This window comes from Hesperophylax consimilis, chromosome 15, assembly GCF_061612785.1.
Source record: "Hesperophylax consimilis isolate HC1 chromosome 15, BYU_Hcon_1.0, whole genome shotgun sequence".
Lineage (NCBI taxonomy): Eukaryota > Metazoa > Arthropoda > Insecta > Trichoptera > Limnephilidae > Hesperophylax > Hesperophylax consimilis.
Window position 1 is genome coordinate 19,560,381 of NC_142850.1, and position 26,639 is coordinate 19,587,019.

The 26,639-nt window shown below is 35.9% G+C and overlaps 1 protein-coding gene across 1 annotated transcript in view; it reads left to right on the forward strand.

The window, feature by feature from the left end:
- Positions 1-26,130, forward strand: part of unc79 (UNC-79 domain-containing protein) — a 107,056-nt gene extending 80,926 nt beyond the window's left edge. Inside the window, exons 37-46 of the mRNA XM_089640310.1 lie at positions 1,111-1,249; positions 7,351-7,505; positions 9,723-10,063; positions 16,481-16,709; positions 17,727-17,890; positions 18,207-18,382; positions 20,548-20,728; positions 22,617-22,841; positions 23,250-23,372; positions 23,837-26,130. Of these exons, the coding sequence (XP_089496436.1) occupies positions 1,111-1,249; positions 7,351-7,505; positions 9,723-10,063; positions 16,481-16,709; positions 17,727-17,890; positions 18,207-18,382; positions 20,548-20,728; positions 22,617-22,841; positions 23,250-23,372; positions 23,837-24,064 (1,961 nt within the window). The 3' untranslated portion in view covers positions 24,065-26,130. The remainder of the gene's footprint in view (positions 1-1,110; positions 1,250-7,350; positions 7,506-9,722; positions 10,064-16,480; positions 16,710-17,726; positions 17,891-18,206; positions 18,383-20,547; positions 20,729-22,616; positions 22,842-23,249; positions 23,373-23,836) is intronic.
- Positions 26,131-26,639: the final 509 nt, after the last annotated feature.

The following is a 26,639-nucleotide window of genomic DNA, read 5'->3' on the forward strand; positions in this document are numbered from 1 at the left end:
AATTAATATTTTGAAAAATAAATTATTTTGGCACGACCACTGTTACGTTAAGTTACGGTGTTTCCTTTAATTTTTTTAATAAACCTCCACATGTTTTTCAGGTGGTCCCATTTTCATAGAATGTTGGTGAACATTCGGTCAAACTTTTTACTCTGCTTTTTCTGTAAAATGCAGTGATATCAAATCTTGCTTTCTGTACTGCTGCAAAACTATCACTGAAATAATTGTTAAATGGTAAATCACAAAATGCCCCACTAATATAACAATTGTGTTAAATCATCGAAGAAAGCAAACACTTTGTGGCTTGACATTATGTAAATGAATTTTTTTTTTAACCACTTTATTGAGTTTTATAGGTCGACCGGTTTGGGCTGCACTCAACCTTCTTCAAAAGGTCCTTTTGTTTACCTTGTTATTGTCCTCTGTATTTAATTTAGGTTATATTTCCATTGTCCTGAAGAAGTTTGATTGCAAGCGAAACCAGTATACCCATATAACTCAATAAAATGGTTTCAATTTAAAAAAAAAATCATTTATACAATTCTGTCAGTTTATTTATTGTTTTCAAGTTTAATTTGTAGAACTCCATTATATTTTCAATTTATAAAAACAGTTTATTTATAAACAAGTTCTGCTATGTAGTTATTATTATTACGTGTGACAGCTGTTTCGCCCTCTGGAGGCATTATCAAACTGTGGCATTACCACTTTCAAACAATGAATTTATATTACTAGATAGGTGTTTGCAATAAAAGGATTTTATTACTTTTATTTTTAATTATCTACTGATTTCCCTTACTAATTTCTGAGTAAAATAACTGCAATTGTTAATGGTTATTACCCTTTTAAAAGTTTACCTAATTAATGTGTTGTTTAAGTTTGACTAAAGGTCATTATTCTAATCATTATGTGATTCCCAAATGACGACTCATGGGTTTGCTTTCGGAATCGGTTTAAAAATATCTAAAAGCGGGGAGTGAATTAGTTAAGATAATTGTTAGTTTATTCTGTCAAATAAATAAACTCAAATTAATAATAAAATAAGTGGTAGGCATTATTAATAATTTAGAATAATTCTATGAATCTACATGTTAATATAACTGATTTCAGGTGCCGAGTGTGGAACTGTAATGGAAGAATACAGCGACGAGGAGTTGGGACTCTGCATCATAGTCCTGGCCACATTTGTACATCGTGAGCCTGCCGCTGCTGCCCCGCTCCTTCCTGAAATACTTACAGTCGTATCCAAGTAAGACATACATTATATTATAATCATTTTTGATCCTTTCTCTGCCGTAAGGTATTTGGTGTGGATGTACCGGCAGGCCGCTAAATCAAATCGTCATATAGAACAGCGTGTTAACGCGCTAATTTTATATGGTCGGCCTTGAGCGCGTATACACACTTAAGGCACACGACCGGTTAAGTGTAACGAGGCCCAGGCATTTTTTTAACAGTAACAATGTGGTATACTTTGCGATACTAAATGATGTGAATGATCCTCATCCATTAGAACTTTTGCTCTCAGATTTTTTTTTTTTTTTTTTTTTTATACAATAAATTATCTATTTATTTCTTTGAAATGGTGTAAATTACATGTTTTTTTTTTATTTTTTTATTTTTTTATTTTTTTTTTTTATTGAATAAATAGTTAATACATAATATCAAAAAACAAGTCCTGCTAAGCCGATTTAATTGGCTTGTCAACAGGTGCTTAAAGTTAGTTTCAAATACATTTTTTAAAGTTATAATTTACATCTTATATCTACAGAATTAACAATTTTTTCATACAATATTTCATACATATTAAAATAAATATTTTTTTTCCGATAGCCAATTTTTCACCATATATTTAACCTTATTCATAGATTTACATTGCTTTATAGTGTCAGGTAATAAATTAAATATCTTCGGTATGTTGTATTCAAACGTTCTCTGTCCGTATTTATTATTAAATTTCGGAACTATTAACCCGTCATTGCGCGTGAATCTAGTACTGTATTTATGTTCTAATTTTTCTTTATGCTGCGGGGTAAATATATACTGAATTATGATTTTTTGCCATAGTATAGCCTTAACAGGTAAAATTTTGGCACTCTGAAACAGCAACGGTGTATTATGTCTCTGTTTAAAAATATTAGGGACGACTAGTAATTTTACAATTGCGTTTTGTACAACTTGGACTTGTTTCAGATTGGTTATACTAGTATTTCCCCATATGGTTAATCCATATCTTATAATAGATTCTGCCATTGACATATAAATTATTTTAAGTGTTTCAATTGATAGGAAAAAATTTAATGTGTACATTCTGCCAGCAATTGATCTGAGTCTTTTACAGGTTTTTTTAATATGTTTGTCCCATTTGAAAAAGCAATCTACTGTAACACCAAGATAGACATATTCTGTAACTAATTCTAAGCTTTCACATTTACAATTAGTCGGGATATTTTTATGGATGCAATTAAAACTATGAGAAATAATATTAGGATTAAATTGAAATCTGGCATTAGGTGATCTTATATGCATAACTTTGGTTTTTTTAGCATTTATTAATAGTCCTGCATCATGTGACCATTTACAAAGTTGATTAAAGTCAATTTGCATGAGTTCAATTGCAATTTTTAGATCTTTATGTGATATGACCAATGCCGTATCATCTGCAAATACAAAATGTTTAACAAAAGAGAAAAGTTTTTTCATTATAGTTACATAAATTATATATAGTGTAGGTCCCAATATGGAACCTTGTGGAACTCCTGCAGATACATTCTTTGTTTTACTAAAAGTATTATTTATTTTGGTACATATTTTTCTATTTCTAAGATAATCTTTAAATAAATTTAACACATTTCCTCTTATTCCAATTTTTTCTAAGGTTTCTAGCAGTTTTTTAGAGTTAATTGTGTCAAAAGCTTTAGAGTTATCGATAAATAACACAATAACATGTAATTTATTATTTAATTGATTATTTATGTAATTGGAAAAATCTTGCAGTAATTTTTCAGTATTTTTTTTTCTTTGAAAGCCATATTGATTTGGATCTATGATAGCGAATTTTTCAATGTAATTATTTAATTTATTTGATAAAAATTTTTCGAGAATTTTTTCTAACGCAGGTAGTATACTAATAGGCCTATAATTTCCCAGTTCAATGTGTTTTCCACCTTTAAATATTGGTCTAGTAATGCTACATTTAAATTCTTGTGGAATTTTTGCTTGCTTTATTATCGTATTGATTAAATGAGTAATTATTGGCCCAAGAGTTTTTATATTTCTTTTTAAATCAAACGTTTTTCATTTTTTTAACAATGTTTTCAATATCAGTTATAGTAGCTCTTGGTATAAATAAACTGTGAGGCAGTTCTTCCAGTACAATATTAGTAGCTTTGTGATTGCATTTATGTAACATGTTGCTGATGCTATCCGAGAAGTAATTCACAAAATCATTTGACACAGAATCCTCAGTTCTATCTTTTAACATATATCGTGTTATTGTTTCATCACAATCGTTTTTGGGTTTACGTCCTAAAATATTATTTATCACATCCCAGGTTTTTTTTGTATCATTAAAACAGTTTTTAAATTTATTATTATAGTAGTTAGTTTTATCTTTATTTATAATTTTATTGACAAGGTTTCGTGATTTTTTGTATTCTGTTTCATATGTTTTGTTTGTTGGTGTACTTTTCCATTTTTTATATTGTTTATCCCTTTTATTTATTTGACATAATAATTCACTGCTTACCCATTCATTTATTGCATAAGGTCGTGTTTTCGGGTTTTGCACTATCGTTTTAGAACTACTCTTGTAAAATTTATTAAATAAAGATTTTATTTTTTCATATAATGAAATACAATCCTTATCCTCTATAAGTTTACTCCAGTTATAATCTCTGATATGTCTATCAATATCCTTTTGTGAGATGATTTGAATATACTTATTTGCAAAGTCTACCTGACGTTTATGACATTTTATATTAATAGCAGTGATAAAATGATCGGCAATATTATTTTCACAGACGCAAGCTGTTATTTTCTTGCCTCTAAATTTGGCAAATATATGGTCAATACACGTGCGAGTAATTTGTCCATTTGATACAGCTTCTCTGGTTACTACATTGATGCATTTAGTTAAATAATGGTTAGTAAGTAAGTTTTCATACGAAGTTACAATATTATCTTGTTCATCAAGCAAATTAAGATTTATATCTCCAAGTAAGATAATATTTTCCTTACTATTAATTGTCTCAAGATATGATGATAATTCCGTCAGAAATGAAGATTTACTGAAATTAGGAGGTCTATAGATAGCTATTATATTGACTTTAGTTTTGTCCTGGAGTATGAGCTTTCCTGATATATTTTCAAAATGTATTGATTTTAATGTTTTTAGTCTAAATTCAAATTTGTTTCTTATATACAATATAATTCCTCCTCCTGACTTATCAGTCCTGCAGTAGTTATATGCATTATATCCAGGAATATTGTAAATACACATACTTTCAGTTTGAATAGATGTTTCACATAGCATCAGAATGTCAATATGCTTCAAACAATTAATTAAATATATATGCAATACATCCCAATATTTTTGTATAGATCTAATATTTAATTGAATACAAACAAGATTATCAGACGAATTTATGTTTTGTTTTTTTATCCAATCTTCTAAATTATTTACTGTACTACTTTCTATTTCATTATCATTATCTATATAAGAAAAATTATTCTGCGCCATTTAATTCGTGATGGTAATTAATTGTTTTCTTGTTTTGTTTAACAGACATATTTTGAGTATAAATTGAAGAATTTAATGTTAAATATTTAACAAAATAAAAGTGATTGTATTTGAAGCTAATTGGTACAAGTAATTTTTGATAAAGGCTTAATAAATATAAAATAAACTGTATGTTCACATCTAGTGTTATTTCAGAATATTTTTCATATTTAAAAAAAAATTTAAAAGCTGTTTTTATAATTATGAATGTGAAATATAGTACACAGTGAAAAAATGCATGTTTAAGTAAACAAAAAAATGTTTTTGAAGGTGACGTTATGATATTACTATTAAAAAAATAATGTAATATAATAATGTTATTTTTGTTAGTTAATTTGTGATTTTTTATAATTTTTATAACGATATTTATGTAATAAAATGTAATAACACTAAATCTATTTTGAGACAGGTTTAATCTTATTTCTAGTCAATATTCTATTTTTTCTTTTGCTAAAAAGCTAATTTTTTTATACACAATACATTTCGTTTTATCGTTTGCAGAATGCCTGATGTCAATATTCCAGTTCATTTTTTTATTTTTGAAGTGAAACTTCTTTAGGCGCGTAATGGATTTTCGGGGACGGAGTAAAACCGAGTCAGGATCGACACGAAAATGCGGGTACCCCCACCACCGCTCACCGTTCACTGTCCCTCTCTCACCATATGCGCTTGTTGAGGTGGGGGAGCCGCTCACGAACGTTCTCTCTCTTCTCTTCTTTCCTCTCTCTCAGACACCAGCGAACTGCGCCACGCCAAGCATCAGCTGCTTGGTTAGTATACTGCGTCGTGAGTGTAATACGAGTGAAATACGTAATTGATTGTGGTTCATACGGTTTGGTACAGAATTTCAGTGTTAAAAATGAGTAGTGACGAGATAGAGGTGATGAACACATCAGTGGCACAAGAGGAAATATCCTATCAAATCCATGCTTCGTCGTTGAATTATTTAACCTCTAATTTTCAAACTAACCTAAGAGAGAAAATAGAGATGATGAAATGAAAATAGAGAGAGAGGAATACTAGAAGTTTCACTTCTGTCTTGCGTAGGCTTGACACACCCACTTTTTTTTTATCACAATTTTTACATTTAGGTTCTTTATCTTTGTTAGCACAATCTTTGTATGAATGATCACCAGCACAGTGTGTACACAATGGTTTGTCCTTTTCTTTATGAAGACACCTGACAGAAGTATGTCCAAAGCACAGGCAGTGATAGCATTGCACTAGAGGATGGGCATCCTCTACTTGTATTCTCTGGTATCCCACATAGATTTTACCGGTATATACTAGCCTTCTTCTTATTTCAGTACTAACTTCTATTATGTAATTAGATGTGTTATTATATTTGTTTTTCAAGATCTTTTTTAACGTCATCTCAATTTCTGGTTTATCTATCATCACATCCTTGATATCTTCATTCTGTTCGATTATATCTTGTATAATATCATCCTTATTATAGTCATTAGCAATGCCCTTAAGTATTATAGTTGGTCTTTTCTTTTTAATTTCTGTAGCGCTGATGTCTTTGAACTCGTCTCCAATAGCTTTACTCATTTTTTCCGCATCGTACTTTGTCGAACATTTTATAAGTATTCTATTTTTAGATATCGCATTAACACCAATCACTTTTGCACCAATCTTACTTAAGTTAATTTTCTTCCTGATTTTATTTTGTATATTTTCTGAAGATTCGTCAGCATTGTTCGATGAAACTATTAATTTGTAATCACTTTCCAATGTTTTATTTTGGTTTTCAGCTACTTTGCCGTATCCAAATGTTGGTTCGACTATTTTTCTATAATTTATTCGCCTTATACCATTACGCTTTCCTTTTACCATTCTACGCTAGTTTCAAAGAATTAGTGTCTCATAAATAGTAATGTAGTTGTGTGACATTACTGTATCGAGTAAATGCGCTTCACGCAGAAGGGTCCCGTCCGAGAAAATTGATTTTGTTTTAAATCGCTATATCTTTGACAAAAATACATATATTTTAATGATTTTTTCATGCATATTTCTAACCACACCCCAACCATAAAAGTATGGTGTAAAATTAAAGCCTACTTTGTAATACTACTCCATAAACTGATGTTAAAGTCAGTTTTGGGACGTTTAGAATGATTTATGACTAAAAAATATACTATTTTATTACACAAATCACAAAAAAAAATTATTTCTGCTTCTCCATTGCCATAAGTGTAAGGATTTGTTACCCGTTCTACGTGTTAGTTTTCTTTTGATAAAATATTTTTCCACACAAAAGTCAAAAAGAAAAGAAGATGGGAAAGACATGTATCACATTTTTTAATGATTGTGTTATGTTGTATGTATAATCATTTGTATATTTATAAACTCCCAATTGATGTATTTGTTTATAAGTTTGTCTATTTCATAATTCTGTTTAAAAAAAAATACAACTTAATTCATATAAATATATCAGACAGCACTGTCTTTCCCGCCATTAAAGTAGGACCAGGGTAACAGGTACAACTACCCTTCTCATAGGAAGTGTGTTAATATATACATATTGTGAATAAGATCAATTCATCACATGTAAGCTTCGTATCCAGGATAGCCCAGCTGGCCATGTACCCCTGGCAGAGCGAGGCCAATGTCCACCTCCCGGGCGGGGCTGTGAGTGTTGCGCACCAGTTCCTGCGCTGCGTGCTGCACCAGCTGGCCCCCAATGCCGTCTTCGTTCAGATCTTCCAGACGAGGGCGCCAGGTTGACCATTCAAATTACTCCCCATAATTCTACACTAAAAATTAATATGCTACAAAGATATTAAAATACAAGTACAAATTACATTAGCAACGCTACTCTAATTTGTATCATTTAACGAAGTGCTGGTATAGATTACGCTCAGTTCTATAAATGGAGTCAATAAATACATCAATAGTACCCCCATACTTGTTGCCCAGATCATGCATCCTATTAGATGCTTGGAGTAAGTATATCAGACCAGCTCAAGTATCGGGGCTATTTAGAAGCCCAAATAAATCAGGCTTCCGGGAAACTGGGCATCTTGTATAAGGCTAGCAGATTTTACTATCCATATCTCAAGTATGCCCAACAGTCAAATTTGTGAGCCACCTCTGGGCTAGAGCCTCACAATACTTGATAAACCTACTTGATTCTGTGCAAAGGATAGCGGTCTGTCTGATTCAAAATCCATTGTTAACAGACCGATTGCCATCTCTAATGCACAGACGGAATGTGGGCTTGCTGAGTCTGTTCTACAGATATTTTATTGGGGCCTGCTCCAAGGAGCTAGCAGCATCGATCCCCGGTGCACGTGTGTGAAATGCGACGGATAGGAGGGTTGGCTTCATGAGAATGGTAACCACTTCTTCGACTCGTTTTTGTGTAAGTCGGCTTGTATGTGGAACGAGCTACCGGCATCTGTTTTTCCTCCTTCAAATTATACGGGCCTCTTCAAGACCCACATTAACAGTGGACTGCTGATGGGTCTCTGGAGAACATGCAAGCATTCTAATATTATCCTTGTTCGAATAATTTGCGATGGAATTTTGACCTTAACGTTTCGAAAAATGTATGAAAAACAAAATCAGCATCGTTTGGAATAGTAAAACTTTAAGTTCCACTAATATTTTACTGTTTTATGCTCCGGCCTTCAACATGTTAATAAATCCTTTCCTACAGCTCCTACCTTAACCTGCCTCACAACGTTCCTAACCGGGTGGCGAAATAGTTCCCCTGCCTTTACACTGTTCGGACAGGGGTGCTTTTGTGAGGTTTCACATAAAAATAAATTAAAATAACCATATATGTGACATCTATCCTGTTGATAGACACTACAAGGCTTTACGAAATGTTGACTCAAGAGGGAGGAGGAAGAGCAGCAACGGTAAATATCACAAAAACAGCGAATAACATAAAGCTTCAACCATCTTTACAATAAGATGAAGGGTCTAGAACAGAGGTTCCCAAACTTTTTTGCCCCGTAGACCACTTGCCAAATATATTTTTCCGTAGACCCCCTGCCTGCCGAATATTGAATTTTCCTAAAACTATTACCGTCCCATGTGATAAACATTTATTTTTTTAGTAAAAATATTCCCTTCCCTTGTCTGTCCAACAACCGGGTGGCGGTATAGTTGTCTCTGTCTTTGCATTGTGCAGACAGGGGCACCCTTGTGAGGTATTACACCAAATGAAAATGAAGCAGGATAAGCAACGGGAATTTATTTCTGTAGCTAGACCTACAGAGCTGCCCCTTAAGTTCTTTGTCAGTGCTTATTCCGGTCAGTTCTTCTTGTCACATGATATCCGATTCTTCAACGTTGCATTTCCATAGTCAAAATGTCCTCAAACTTAGTTTTGAAGTCTGTGTGAAGTGCATTTAAATGTTGAACGTCATTTTTACCCTGGACGTTTTTCAAAAACAAGTTGGGGAATTATGAAAATTTGTGGCTTCCAATGTGCAATGTTTTGCTTGAATATATTAATTTTGACGAGAAAAGGAACCTAGACTCTATTTATATACCTCAATTAACAACTTTACGCAATATAAAAATACAAATATCAAATAAGTAATTTCTCAGTCTATTATATTTGTGTTTGGTCTATTGTGTTATTTACGGAACTCCCAAATTTTGATTTGAGGTAAATGGGGGTCCGCTTGTATGTAACCCCATTTGAATCTCGTGGACCCCCAAATTTTTTTCTCTTTGACATAGACCCCCAGCATGCCGATATCGACCCCTGGGGGTCAATATAGACCACTTTGGGAACCTCTTCCAAGAATTTCCATTAATTCTTTAATTCATTTGTGGGTTGGATTTTTTGAAGTTTAAAAATTACCAGTCCAGCATAATTAAAAAGTATCTATTAAGTCCAGTATTCACATGCGAGGCTTTACATTTCTCATAAATTAGACTTAAAATTGTAATAATAGTTTCATAAAATATTTTTGTACAGAAAAACAGAAGATGCTATTCTTCAAGAGCATAGCGCAAGCCCTCATTGACTTCAACGAGTTGAACCCGACCGGGCCCCTTCAACTCCTCACAGAGTTCCTGAACTCCCGCAAGACCCTGCCTATGGAGCAGCTGCCCATCATCGTGGAGAACATGGCCTGCTACATGGACTGCCTGCCCCTGGAGGCGCTGGGCCCCGGCTCCTCCATGGGGGCACTCATGACGCAGCTTGACACTCTGTTCCGCAGGATAGTGCTGGTGCTGAACGTGTTTGAGGATATCATCCCCTTGCTGAGGATAATGGTGTCAATCTTTAAAGTTCCAGCGATTAATCAATTCAAGGTTAGAACTTTCTTTCTCTCGTAAATCATTGTCACAATTATAAAATATGTTGTTTGGATTAGATGCAGTGATATCGAAATAAAACGTTTATTAACACACCAGCTGTTGTCCCCGGTGTTGCCCGGGCTTTATGCAGTATTTTTCCAAATCAGATGTAGACAGTGACCTTTTTATTGTTTTGGTCAAGTGTGAAAAAATTTCTTCGATCTCCGAATAAAACTGTAAATTTATATCAAATCTACGCCACCTGCCCGGTGTCCGCTCGCCCGCCACTGATACTCTTCTTTATACAGGTGCGGAAGAGAGGACGGACGTTTTTGAGATGGGTAGTACTCTCCCCATCCGTCTACGAGAGAGTTGGGGGGGGTGCCGCTTGACTCGTTAGTTCCTAGCATTGTTTTACCAGTTGTCGTCATGGAGCCGTGGACGGTGGAGCACCGCGTTTTTGCCTATGATTGTTTCGTCCGAAATAATGAGTCAGTCACCGTCGTACAGCGTGAGTTTCGTCGCCACTTCAACATTCATCGGAATAGAGCTGTTCCCTCTCGAAACACCATCCTTCGTTGGGTTGAAACACTTCGCAGGCGTGGTGAACTGATCAACAGAAGACCAAGAGGAGCTCCGCGAACAGTTCCAAGTCCTGAAAATGTTGAACGCGTTCGACAAGCCTTTCTTTGCAGTCCGACTCGATCTGCCCGGAAACATGCTGCTGCACTTCGCCTCAGTGATCGTTCGGTAAGGCCAATTTTGCATATGGATCTCCGCTTTCACCCCTATGATATAGAGCAAGGCTGCCCAACCCCAGGCCCGCAGGCCACATTGTGGCCCGCGAACGAATTATAAGTGGCCCGCGTGAACCATTTTCAAAAAACCCGCCAATCCGCCAATTTGAAAAAGTGTCGCGGGCCCGCGGTAAAACAAACAATGCAGTTTGCGTTATAGAGCGATGTTGGAGAGAGTCTACGCGAACTTCCAAGAACGCCTCCAGCACTGCATCAACGATTTCGGCCACCACATGCCTGATGTGATTTTCCACACTTGACTGTCTCAAATGCTATTTCCTTGCGAACCTGATTCCATCAATAAATTTGTTTTTGAGTAAAAATTAACTATTTTATGATTTTTTTAAAACCGTCCGTCCTCTCTGTCGCACCCTGTATAAATTGATTTCAAACTATTAGCCATCTAATATCATGGAACTGTGAGGACGCACATTTAAGAAATAATTTGTCAGACTTTGTTCTACCTAGACCTTTGAGATATATAGTAATTTTAACTTGAGAATTTTAACTTTAACTTTTAACACAAAAAGATTAAATACTCTCTGTGCTTGAAACAATGACAAAGATTTACTCCCAACTCCTGTAATGCTTACTAGTTTCGATCAGTGAAACTTTAGGTATCTTGAAACAAGATTTTATTCTTCCAGATAATAAAAAGATGTGATACACAAAAAAAAATCAAAAATTACACAATAATCTGAATCAAAAGTAATGATAAGGCTTTTACGGGTGCACTCACCCAAATTAGAAATTAATGATTTAACTAAAATATTGTAATATACTTACCAGAAACGGGCTACCAGAAACCTCAAATTATGCATTCACATCTATTTGTTACATACCTACTTTTATATACTTTCCTACTATGTACACCCTACAATTTCTATTTTTAATTTTTATTTATTTACCTAATTTTTTAACAAATGTACACTCTGCATACCCTTTAGTACTTTCAACACATTTGTTCAGTTTGTAATATTTTCAAATGTGAGTACTTTTTTCTTGTTCACATAATAAAAAATAAGAAAATATTTTTAAAGTTAACCCCATTGTTACGATAGCGGCGCGAAATATGAATTATTCTTTTTGGCTAGTTTTAGGATTCTATTAATGGCATCCAGTATAAATATTTGAGACAACCTGGAAAGAATTAGTAGAAAAAAAGATAAAAATACTTACTTATAAAATATGGACACCCGGTCATATATGACCCTAAAACACTGCAGGGGTTAATATGCATTTTTACTTTTAGTTGTAAATTTCTTACAGTAAATAACTAATGCCTGAATTACACCTGTCGAGTGATCGGCCAAGACAGTGCATTCGTCCGAGTGCTCGACTGATGTGATTAGTACAGTCAGCACTCGGCGTAGTAGCGGGCGAGTGATCCAGGCGAGACAGTGGATAGAAGCAAGGCCCAATGACTCACTCTAGTAGGTATCCCCACCACCTGCATACTCAACTCGGCGCTTCACTCGCTCTCCTCTTGGTCAGTGCGATCAGCCGAGTGAGTCAGTGAAAGAGAGAAAATTCACAATTTTAAATATTTAGAATTTTTTAGGAGTGTTTGTTTCAGTATAATTCTCTTAATTTTTGCCTTTTCCGTCTATCGCAAAACCACGTTAACAACATTTTACATTAACCTCAATGAACTTGAATATTTATTATCAAAATGTTAGAGGTCTCCGAACGAAATTCCATGTCTTCCTTTCCGGTGTTTTGAATGCCAATTATGACGTGATATGCCTGACTGAGACTTGGCTCTTGCCAAGTATATTTGACTCAGAATTATTTGATGAACGATATGTAGTGTACCGTTATGATCGTGACTATGAGCTGTTGGACCAGGCATTCGGCGGCGGTTCACTTATTGCAGTGCGCCGCGAACTACCAGTGTGCCCCTCACCCTCCCTCCCATCCATTAAGTGTGCAGAGACAGCCACAGCTACTCTTGCACTAGGTTCTGGAGGCCGTGCTTCTAAACTACGTATATTCTGCTCATATTTCGTTCAAGGCACGGAGCAGATTAAATCATTAAGTGACTTTTTTGAATTTATATCTACGTTGCATACCAATTTCCCCAATGATGAATTCCTTCTACTAGGAGATTTCAATATACGACATGCCCCGTGGCTTTTTCCCTTGAACGGGGACGGTTCCCTGGTACTTAATCGATCCTCAATCGACGCACTGACTTCAACTCTTTCTGATTTTTTAGACTATACCGGCTTCCATCAATTCAACAACCAGTTTAATGTAAACGAGCGTGTTCTGGACCTGGTTATATCGAGCCGCACGTGCACTGTGATTGGGTGTGACATACCACTAGTGCCGGAGGATGCACACCACCGCTCGCTGGAAGTGTCGGTGCGCATGTCCTACGAACCGTCCCTCCAAACGCCACGCTTGCGCACGGTTCGCTCCTATCATAGCGCCGACTACGGGCAGATTAATAGCGCCTTGGCAGCCGTCGACTGGAAAACGACTCTAAACAGCAGCAATGTAGACACAATTACGGCGCGTTTCTATTCAGAGTTAAACAAGGTAATTGTCACGCATGTACCATCTAGGTCAATTAACATAGACTCCAGGTATCCTCCATGGTACAGCCCTGCATTAAAAAAAGTAATTAAAGAAAAACTTAAATATCACAAAAAATACAAAATTTATAACCGTAACTGTGACTATCAAACTTTCTCTCTTCTCCGAGAACGACAAAAGCGTATGGAGAAAGTGTGCTATGACAATTTCATTAATTTGGCTGAAATTAATATTAATACCGATCCCAAACACTTTTGGACCTTCGTTAAATCTAAGCAAAAAAACTCTGAAATTCCTAACAATATGTTTCTTAGTTCTCAGCATGTATCGGGTGGGGAAGATATAAGTAACTTATTTAACTTACATTTCCAATCCTCCTTCGAATCCCCCGCCCCGTGCACCTCGTCTACAACTCGAACATATAATCCAAACTCCTCCGTTCTCAACCTTAATAATGTTAATATAGACGCTGAATTAGTTTGTAAATATCTTAAATCATTAGATCCTACCAAAGGCAGTGGGCCTGATGGTATACACCCTGTACTTTTAAAGAATTGCGCTAGTGTTCTATGTTATCCACTAAGTCAAATATTCAAAACTTCACTGTCTTCTGGCATTTTCCCACAGGAATGGAAAAGTTCATACATTGTGCCTATATTTAAAAAAGGAGACAAGCACAATATTGAAAATTACAGACCAATCTCTAAGTTAAATGTAATAGGTAAACTTTTTGAAAAAATAGTTTTTGACATAGACATATGAATATTAGTAGACCTGCCCTAAGTGATTAAAAGCGTATTATCCCCACTCCCCATACCGGTTCCATTGAGCCGGCTGGGCTCGCGTACGGCCTCAAGTGATATTTGAAAACGTGACGTCATCATTCTTGTGCGAACTATGGTCGAGGCATCATCGGTTCATTTTACGTAATAACACGGCAAAATGTTTACTTGTACTATGAAAACTGGTAAAAATAGATGCGAAAAAAGAGAATAAACCCAATTGTCGTATTACATTCCATATATAAGCATTATTTTATTTTATTTTAAGCATATTCACATCGTATAATATGAATCAGTTGTTACTATACATCGAGAAACGTCTGGACGCGAAACACAAAGCTGGTTGGTTGCTGGGAAGTAATTTATGAACATTTATAAAAGTGTCTTAACTAAATACTCCGAAACTAACTACGACTCTGAATATAGAAGCTGCCTTACTTTGCCGAATTTGGACTTCGCAAATTTGTTCATAACGTGGCGAGTAATTTGCGCTCCCATGTAAAAATGTCTATTCATTCAAAGCAGATTTTACTTTTAAGAAGTAAATGGTGATATTATAATGCGAGATGCCTATTTACTGTCAGATTGATTTATTGACGAATCACAGTCATCTTCACTCCCTTCGTTCTTCAACAGTTGATTTTACCCCTCGCCTTTATCTTCTCGTCTATTAATTCCTATGTCTGTGGTTTTTGATATCATTTTCCCTTGTATACGACCACACATAATTTCGAATCAACACGGTTTTGTCACAAAAAAATCAACAGAAACTAATCTATGTGAGTTTGTTGACACAGTTCTTGTTGCTATGGATAACGGATATCAAGTTGATGTAGTCTACACAGACTACTCCAAAGCCTTTGATAAAATCCCACACAGCATCTTAATTGATAAAGTCGAAGCAATGGGTACTCACGGTGACCTGCTACGTTGGTTAGCCTCTTATCTCGACAATCGTACTCAAGCTGTAACGGTACAAGGGTTCTGCTCTAGTTTCGTCCCCGTAACCTCAGGAGTTCCCCAAGGTTCTCATCTTGGTCCCCTTTTATTCAATATTTTTATAAATGATGTCAACAAAACTATCCATAACTCTCAGCTGTATCTATATGCGGATGACAAAAAGATTGTCAAAATAATTAAGTCTGAGAGGGATTGTATGGAGCTCCAGAATGATCTGAACTCTCTGGTTAATGTATATTGTCTAGAAAATCGTCTTCTTCTGAATGCAGATAAATGTAGCGTCATCTCTTTTTCTCGAAAGAAAAACACAATATTATATCCATACTTAATTAAGAACAATATTTTAAACAGGGTAAATGTAATAAGAGATCTTGGAGTTCTATTAGACAGTAAGCTTATGTTTCAATCTCACGTCGAGCATATCACGTCGAAGGCTTTGAAAATGTTGGGATTTATACTTAGGGTAAGTTCAGTTTTCAAAAATCCACAAACTTTTAAGATTCTTTACATATCTTACGTCAGAAGCCACCTGGAGTACGCTTCGACAGTGTGGAACCCTCATTGTTCTACTTATAAAGCACATCTAGAAAGAGTTCAGAAAAAGTTTATCAAATATGTCTCTTATCGCGTGCGAAATGATGAATACTATGTCCCTATAAACCTTAAATCTCTTGAACAACGCCGTGATATCAGAGACCTATTGATGCTCTATAAGATACTTCATAACCATATTGATAGCCCATACTTACTACAAAATATTCATTTCAAATGTCCAAAAAGAGTTACTCGATCTCTGGATACGTTTTATATTCCTAAAAGCAATACAAATTACCTCGAAAATGTATTTATAAGAAGAAGCTGTAGCACATTTAATAGGTTATGCCCAAACATCGATGTGTTTAACACGAACCTAGCTAAATTCACAGCATCCGTAAAAAAGTGATACTGCATCTTATTTAACCAAAAAACTTAATTTTTCATTTTTTTTTTTTTAAATATTTCAATTGATTAACACATTTTTGATAATTGATGTACTTTATCAGAATTGTTTGTATTAGGTATGTTGTTATGTATTTTTCTGTTATGGTTTGTTTTGTCGTTATTTTATTGGTCAATGACATAACTACTCTGATCACTGTCATATATGTTTGTATAAAGACTGTTTATAACGCTAATAAATAAAATAAAATAAAATAAAAACTGACTCGCCCACTGTCTCTTCTACATGTGATCACCTCTTCTCTCCGTAACAAAGTGAGTGACTTGGCCAAGCACTCGGCAGGTGTAATTCAGCCTTAAACGATGACATGAAAGTGTCTACACTATTAAATTTATCAATGTTTCGATTCCAGGGCTTATTGGATCCATTCTCAAAGATCATCAGCTACGCCATTCAGAACTACGTGCTGCAGTACAACTATCTGCTGGAGCTCAGTTTCCTCTGCAACCGCAGCTTCTCCAAGGAGCGGGACAAGCTGATGATGTGCCGAATGATCATCTATGAACTGGTGCAGGCCTTGAAGTTCAAGACTACCATTCCTGATGAAAACTTCCTCATGCTGATTAGCTTTGTTCTTCAAGGTAAAAAAAAAACAACTTATAATACTATATTATAGTTGCATTATAACTGCTCAATACAGAGAGAAATTCACTGATCGATCTGGTCTAGCACAGTGAAAACAATAACTTTACATTATCGGATCAATAGGCGTAACTACCAATGGTTTTTTACCGATTTCCTGAGCATGGTCGCGCTGACGATACCCAGGCAGATATTGATAATGATATACAAGAAATCGATATACTCTGGCAACACTGGAGGTATTGTTTGATTGTATTATTTGACATTCCGAAATGTCAAACGTCAAGCAGCTACGTAAAAAGATGAATAAATTGACAATATGATATTGAAATAAAAGTGCTTTTTACTGGAAAGGGCTACAATAATAATATGTATTTGAGTTATGCTCGATTTTGTAATATTTATTACCGTTTTGCATTACTCAATGACTTGACTGCTGGGCGAAGATGGGCTTTGTCCCGTTAAACTGGTGAATATAAAAAAATAGTAATTAATATCAGAATTTTACTGGAAAAGGCAAAAATAGAACAATTAAGAAACGATCGCTCCTCGATATATGGGGGACCCGGTGACCGGATAAATCATCACAATGATAATTCATCACATCTTTATAAAGTTATATAAAGTCATGGAAACTGATGACACAAAAACTTTATTAACTGGGTTAAGTAGGTTAGGTTAGGTTAGGTTAAAAAAAAAAATTTTTTCATCTTTTCTAATGACTTAATATCACTACTCACTGTGTTGAGTTATCATGGAACCGGGGGACCCTAATGATGTGGGGTGATACTTTTTTGGGTGATACTTTTTGTTTTTGATTTGTACCTCCATGTATGAAAAGGTTAGCAAAAAGAATAAGACATGTTAGTGGATGAGTGGACAAATGCATCCGGTTCCCACCCGGGCGTCGTGTGTTCAATTCCTCCATCATTGCAAAAGCAACACTTTCCGCTTATAATGATGACAGTAGGAGTTTTTCAAATATTGTGAGATTATATATTTATATTCTTATGCAGATGCAGGTGGATCGCTACCTCTGACGTCGGCACTGGAAGACTGCCTGAAGCTGAACGGCCCCTACAACCGGGAATACAGCACAGGGGCCTCCGACTGCATGAGGCAGTACATTGGAGATGTTCTGGAGTTTCTTGCTGACTTCCATACTCTCACTAAAATTAAGGTTAGAAAATGTAATTGTTTGATTCGTTGACACCTTATTTCCTCACAAGAACATAATGTATGTTCTCACTGGAATATATTGTGAATATATAATTGTTTTATGTCTACATTGTAAACATGACTTCTTACTAGCCCTATCAACTACCACCCAGAAATATACAAGATTTTTTTTCCATTTATAAACATTTAATATAGAAAAAGCTGTGTAAATTTCAAGATGCCAAAAAACTTATCTCTTTTGCTTATTTTATACGAGAAAGACAAATTTCCTACAGAATGTTTAAAGAATACGCTCAATCATTATCTTATTTTTCCAGAGCTACAGCAAGGGCTCGTCAGTGGGCCTGAACGAAGACACCCTCGGGGGGGTGTTGAAGAGTGGAATGGCCCAGTTTGTTGCGCTGGAGATCACCCGAGGAAATAACCGGGACAACAGAGCCATCGCTCGCTATATGCCGTGGCTATATAACGCACCCTCAGCATTGCAACAGGGGTAAGTTGTCAATCATTAGTGAAAATGTAAGTAGTAGTCAACTAAAATGTTCAGGGTTGAAACAGTATTAAGTGTGCTTGCAATACCTACTGCTACTGGTAGACAGAACTTAAAACAGGGTTAATATTGATTCACTCTCTATGTCGAGAACCAGACACTAGTGAAAAGTCAGGTCTCGCTCTATCTTAAATATTAAATATTTATATATTGAGAACCAGACACTAGTGAAAAGTCATGTCTCGCTCTATCTTAAATATTAAATATTAAATATTTATAACGGGGTATGTAGTTTCAATCCATCATAAACTGCTTGGAATAGAGTTACAAGAAGGCTATAATAACAAACCTCTTAAATAAATACTTATGTAAACATGTACCTACTACAGTAGAACCCCGTTAATTCGAACCCCGATAATTCGAAATAACGCATAATTCGAAATTTTCTCCAAAAAAATTTCCGCAGAAAAATTTTTTCATGCAAAATTTTTTTTAATTCGAAATTCGTTAATTCGTAATTCGAAATTTATTTTTGTCCGCGCACAAAAATTTGTTCGTGTAATTCGAAAAAATTTGATTTTTGCGAATATAAATCATAATATATTTCGTAAATCTGAATCTAAAAGTCAGCCGTGGCGGTAAAACGCCGAAAAATGTATTTTTACGTGGTTATACTTCGTCCGAATTAGTATTATTATTTTGTAAATCTGAATCGATTTACACTGGAATGTTGTATTTTTTCAAATTTATTTCGAATATCCGAGTTTGAAGGGCCGAGAAAATACGTTTTACGTGGATATATGTCGTAGTTTTACGAGTTTACACCAATCTGAATTTAAAGGTTCCGCCGTGACAGAAATCGGCCGCAAAATCTCGATTTACGCGTAAATATATCATATTTTTACGAATTTATTTCGAATATCTGAATTTTAAAGAGCCCGCCGCGACGTAAATCGGACGTGAAATTTCAATTTACGCGGAAATATATCGTATTTTTACTAACTTTACTTCGAATATCCGAGTTAAAAAATACGTAACGACGGAAATCGGCCGAAAAATTTCGATTCACGCCGAAATATGACATATTTTTACGAATTTACTTCAAATATCTGAACTTAATAGGCCGGCCGCGACGAAAAACTGCCGATAAAATTCGATTTACGCGGAAATATATCATATTTTTACGAATTTACATCAAATATCTGATTTTAAAGGGTCGGCCGCGACGGAAATCTGCTGCGCATTCTCGATTTACACGGAAATATATCGTATTTTTGCGAATTTATTTCGAATATCTGAATTTAAAGAGCCGGCCGTGAAGGAATACGGCCGCGAATTCTAGTTTTACGCGGAAATAAATCGTATTTTTACGATTTTAAATTCAGATATTTGAAATATAGGGCCGGCCGCGACGGAAAATTACCGCGAAATCTCGATTTACGCGGAAGTATATCGTATTTTTACGAATATCTCAATTAAGGGTAGGCCGCGACCGAAATCGGCAGCGAAATCTCGATTTACGCGTAAATATATAGCATTTATTGCGAATATCTGAATTTAAAGGGCACACCGCTTCGGTAATCGGCCGCGAAAATAAAGAAATAATTGGTATTAATATGAATTTACAACTAAAATACCACCCGGATTTGAAGAGGCGGTGGAGAAAATCGATTTTCGGCATATTTAAAAAAAAAAAAATTTCAAAAAATTTCGAATTACGTGGGAATTCGTTAATTCGAAATTTGATTTTTGATGTCCGTGGATTTCGAATTAACGAGGTTCTACTGTATTATTATTTTTCTATATCACTTATTGTTTCTACATAATTGCATTAGGTAAATATACTTCATGATGAACGTTTCTCTATATTATTATGTATGTAAAAGTTATAACAATTTCACCATTAAAAATGAAATTAGTATTTGGAAACTATGGGTACATGAGGATCATGGGGAATCTGGAGATTGTGGCGATAACTTGGAGGTTTAGAGCAGTGGCCAAATTTTTGGAAAATCCCAGTTGCAGCAATTTCTATCATCTGATTTTCTAATACTTTGCTTGATAAATGATTACATATTTCTGCAACAAATATGACTGTGTACTATATTTGAGATATTCTTCATCCCTTTTTGTTACTTTATCTCAACGCATTTTTCCTATGATTTTAGTCCCAGAGAGTTTACGGAGTGTGTGTCCCATATCCGCATGCTTTCCTGGCTGCTGGTGGGGTCCCTGAGCCACTATGCGCTACACCCGCACCCCTACACGGGACAGGGGGCCTTCGGGAGTTCTCCGCATGCACAACCCGTGCCGCAGGAGGCCAGTTGCCATATTGCCGATCACATACAGGTATCCTAATCAATTCCGTTGTTTCTTCTTCTTCGCATAGTTGGTGGAGGTTAAAGATGGATGCTGAGATTATCCCGCCGGTCACTTGGTTCAGCATAAATGTGCCTCCAGGGAACTGATGAAGGGGACATTCTTTTGTCGTTTGAATACAGTGGAACCCGCTTAAGAAGTTCCCGTTTAATATGTTTTCCAGTCTAAGAAGTTCAGTTTTTTCAACCCCGAAAAATTCCCATACAAAATACGCCTTTTTTTCCCGTTTAATATGTTTCACGCTTAAAAGGATTTCCCGCCTAAAAAGTTCCAAAATATAATCCCCCAACATAATAATTACCCTTTTAAAAAGTTTTACAGCACAAAATATAATTGTCAGGATTTAACATGCCCAATAAAAATAAACATTTCGTTTTATGCTCCACCATGCCCCTTTGTTGTCATTCTGCTTCTCAATAAAACCCATTTCACCGATTTGGGAATAACCAAATGCACATACATAATATAAGCATGGGATAGTGAGCTCTAAAATACCCTTCTCTAAAGACCATTATCGCATAACGTTGCTGTGTCAGATGGACGGAACTGTTATTCTGTATGTATGTATCTCCAACTCTCACATAAATCATAATGCGTGCGATAGAGATAGAAGCATAAACAATGTGGATGTTTGTCCAATGAAAAGAAAAATGAGGCAACTACTCAAATCGTATTTTTATTTAATTATTTAAATAATGTTGGGGGCCGCGAAATTTCAATTTCCGCGGAAAAATGTCGTCTTATCTCGAATCGATACTTCGTAAATCTGCATCTGAGAGGCCTGTCCATGCCAGTAACGCCGCGCCACGAAGTTTGAATTTCCATCCACATTCACCCAATTCAGTATCCTTTCACTTCCGAAGTCTGCCACTGAATTCGCTACGACTCTTCAGGGGAGTGTCATGATAGAAGCAGAGTTTCACCTTCAGTCCAGAAGGTTCTCGTGGACGTGAGACCGCTTGCCGGGAGATATGCAAGGTCATCATTGCACTGAGGGTTGCTGTCTCTCGTCTTAAAGTTGGCAGTGCAATATTTGAGAGGACAGAGAGCAATTTTAGTGGGGTGGAGTAAAGTGTTCCACTCACTGTGGGCATAGCATATTCTGTTATTTATCTTTTCCCTCTGAAGCACAATATTTCCAGTAAAAGAAAATGACGAAAACTTCTGCTGTTAGTTACAACAATTATTATGTAAAGAGCTCTTAATAACAAGTCTTCGTGTAACTGAAAGTTACAGAAAGGTCACTGAAGACACTTTTTTAGAATGAGCTTTCAGGATGAAGGACCGTCTGGTTTGAAGGCGAACACCGCATCCTTGGGTATCAGGAGTTGGAGAAAGAAGCTTGTTTTCTAGAGGTGGCAGGGACTTTCCAAAGGTTGTTGTAGTGTATTCGCTGTTGTGTTTTACTGAACTATGTCAAGCTAATGAAAATAAAATTTCAACTGAAATAAGTTTCCTGAAGAAACCCAGTGTTTTGGAATTGTTAATGAAGTTGTTAAGCTAATTTTGAAAACATTATCTGAATTAAATTCTCAAGCGTAAGTGTAAAAGTACAAATTGGATATGAAAATTTGTAACTGTTGAGCACTGGTGTATCCAGTTGGTAATCTGAAAACAGTGCTTTCTGTTTGTAGGATTTTTATCCTTGGCACACCACAGAGGTCGCGGGAGCTCAGCATTTCGAAGGTTAAAAGAGATGTCTCGGAGATTGCTGAATATAAAGCAGATTAGATGAAAAGTTGTTGGAGTACGGGAGCATAACCACCTAACATAACTCTTGAATAGCTGTTTTTGAAATATTAGCGGCCCAATTGAATGAATGAATGAAAACTTCTACTAAATTTCCCGTTCTCTTCAGGTGATAATGGCGGGCTTCGCGGAACAGTCCAAGGCCTCTGTGCTGCACATGAGCTCCCTGTTCCATGCTTTCATCCTTTGCCAGCTGTGGACCGTGTACCTGGAGCAGGGCTCGTGTAGCCACCCGCCCAGCTCCGAGGCCTACTACCTCACCATGAGCATCCTCTTTGACTTCTGGGGCAAGGTCACCCCCTGCATCCTGCAGCTGGTCTCTCACTCCAAAGTGGTAAGTCTTCATCCCTTGCAATTATCTGGGCAATCTTACTGCATGATGCAGCCAGACCAAATCATTCTCTACTTCCATCAATTTTCCCCCGGATTACCAGATGGGTAATCTTATATTTTTTGGTCACATCTTATATTTAAGGGTTTTTCTTAGAAACTTAATATTACAACCTTTTGTTTCCAGTTCCTTTTCCCATGCATTTCAGCCTCCCTGAAAATAATATTATGGCTTTTTTTTCCAGTCCATTGTAAAAATTCTTAAGAGAATTTCACTGTACCTCCCAACCTTCATCTTCCTCATCTCCTTCCCTACCCCATGCATTTCAGCCTCCTAACATATCCCATTGTCTGGCCGGCCACACAACCATGTCAGATAAGAGGTTAATTGAGTTTTATTTGTACTTTACAGCTGGCTGAGACTGTCAACCTGCATTTCCTCAGCCTGTTGGAGGCCCTACTGGAGTGCAATTCTATGGCCCTCAGCAAACTCCTTCCTTTATGGAGCCCTGTTCTCTACTCGCATCATATTCAGGTGAGACCGGTTAATCTGGCTTCTAAGAAACTATGAATCTTGTATAGGGCTAGCAGATTCTTCAATAATGACCAGCTGCTAACCCTGTACAAATCTCAAGTACGTCCAACAATTATTGAATTCTTGAGCCACCTCTGGGCTGGAACCCCAAAATATTCGATTCTGTGCAAAGGAGGATGATCCGTCTGATTAACAATCTGTTGATAACAGTCTGCTATCTCTAACGCACAGATGCAATGTAAGCATGCTAAGTCTGTTATACAGGTATTTCAATGGAGCCTGCTCTGAGGAGCTAGCAGCATTGATCCACATTGCACCAGTGCACATATGCAAAACTTGACGGACACAAACACCTGTTCACATTTGATGTGAGAATGGGTCATTTATTCGACTCCTTCGAACCACAAAATATATTATTATTCTAATACCCGCATGAATCATTAAAAATGATGTATAATTTCCAGCTACCTGGTCACCTGCAGATGCGCCTCCAGACCTGTCGCAACTTTCCCCCGGCGCCCTCCCCACCCCCCGCCCCCCTGGCGGCCCCGGCCCCTGGGCAGAGCACCCACCTGCCCCCCTCACCGCCCCCACACCTCGCCCTGTTGCTGCGCTGGCTGCAACGACTGCAGTTCAAGATGGCGCAGATAGAGCTACAGAGTTCCAATGTGACGCAGTTCTACTTTGTTTAAAACCTGCACATTTCATACTCAATAAAGTTACAAACCCCAAACGAAAGAGGCAACTTCTCCAAATGGATAGAATCTTCACCGAGGGAGCTAGGCGTAGGATACTTCTAGCCACCTCAGGAGATACGTGCAACCAACGACCGGTCAGGAACTGCTTGACGGTTGACCAACTGCTCCCCGAAGCCAGTGAGATTATGGCATTCCCAATTGGGTATGTTGTAAGGAGCTATGAGATCATCAACTCCATGCTAAAGTTGTGAATCTGCAAAAAGTCAATGTCTAATTCAGAAGGCGTTTGTAATCTATTTTATTGATAATTCTTATTTTACATCATGGTAAATGTTATTATCTACTTTTTTTGGAAATTTACCATGAGTTGATTAGAATGACTCGTGTGACAAGATGCCTAATAGGCCCCCGTTCATATTAGGTCCAGTCACTCTAAGTACAGCCTCTGAAGTTGGTTCTCCCAACTTTGCCATACTTGACCAAGTCTCTTTAATTGCGACTTCTATGAACAGGAGAACGTTGTAAAGCCTGTCTTTGATGGTCGAGCATCTTAATCAATCCCAGGAGGTACCTGTACATAATTAGTATTTCTATAATTCTTTGATAATTTACTTTGTAGTCTCAATGTTTTGAATGATTCACTAGTTAGTAATCTTTAAAGATTAATGTCTTTACTTAATATAATTTAACCCTTTCAGACCGGGTATATATTTGAAAAATATATTGATTTCAGAACTTTTTCCTCACTATTTAGAGCTAATAAATTTTTTTAGTTTTCGTTTTCCAATGGCCGATATAACTGGCTTTGGGCTGTATTTTTTTATTGATTTTTAGCAACTAGTTTAGATTGTAACCATTTTTTACATTTTGAAAGATGATTTTTGTATAATATTATCCCAATATAATTTTCTCCCGATTTTTCTTATGTAAGTTTTGATTGAAGATAATTTTTCAATATTTAATTTTTATGTAATTTTTTTTCTTTTTATTTTTATGGTATATAGAGTAAGATTTGTCGTTTTATGTGAAACACATCCTCTAAGACCTAATGTTCTTTAAAAAAAAAGTAACAATAACTAAAAGCAAAAATTTTCAAATAACCAATAAAGGAACTCGAGTAAAAATATGATGGCTCAAAAACATATATTCATATAGATCAACAAATAATGCTGATTCTGAATATATAAGTTTTATTATATATAATTATTAACCAGTAATTTTAAAACGGTAAGAGACCTAAACGCCCTGTGATTGGTCGAAGATCACTTTGAAAATTATTTTAATTATGAAATTGACATTTGTAAAAAAATGGATACTTATTATATGTTATTTAAATTAGAGGGTGAACTTTCATAAAAAAATTTGACTGTTATTCCTTATTATCATCAAGCAACATGTTCTACCACTGCCGGTTTTAATTCAGGTCTGAAAGGGTTAACAGGGTGGTAGTAAAAGATTGTATAATCGCAATGAAAGTGCCAAAGCTAAAAAGATACAGGTATATCTAGTACTCCAAATCTAAAGAATCGAAAAGTTGGAAGAAGAACCATCAAAGAAATAATATTTTTAATGTTTTTTACATTAGCTCCACATAGGAGGTCCTGGGGAAAATAATTCCCCTCAGGGCCTATGACATCTTGGGGAGTTCTTTTAAAAAATGGAATGGGAGAAAGTTCTGGGAAGTAAAAAGATATGATAATTGAGTAGGAATTGGTGTCCAGGAATGACTGGTGCATGAATCCATCCCTTTCACTCGATGCAAGATGATGAGAGTCCTGCTGGAGAGGTCATAAGTTTCTGGGCAGACGCATCTGTCGCCAAGACCCGGGAACCCCTGCTAAGTCACCAAAAGTAGCGAACCACTTTGGGTGACCTACCGCAGAGGTGTTGGTTATCCAAAATATGATTACGGGGCAGTAGTACCCATAGAGAATATAATATAAAGCAAGAATTAATTTTCAGAGTATCCAATATTTGTTATAAATATGAACCGAATAAAAAATACTGTTGATAAATACATAAATATACTAGGGTTTGAGAAATCCATTTTGTTAGTGTCTTTAAAATTAAGGAACCATATGTTTTGAGTTTTTGTATTATCGTAATTTAATTTAATGTCACATTAAATTAAATTACTTATTCTTTAGCCAACGTTTCGGAGTGCATTACAGTGTCCCCATCATCATTAATTATAATTTTCAATTAAACGTCTGTCGATTTGTGGTCTGAAAATTTATCAAGAAAATAAAAACAATTTCACCTTTCATATTTTGCCTTTAGGACCTTTGAACGATGAAACGAAAACAATAGTTAAAATGTGATTTCCAAAATGATGGTAACAAAATATATTTGTCCATTTAAAACTAAAAAAAAAATGGTAAATTTTCATTCATGTTGGATTAAAATTCACTATATTGGGTTTAAAATTTTTTTAATATGTAATATTAGATGTCTATCCTGATGATGGACACCGTGACGCTGTCCGAAATGTTGGCTAAGGAAGGAGGAAGCGCGACACGGCCACAATACCACAAAAATAAATCACGCTAATAAAGAAATTTAGATCAAT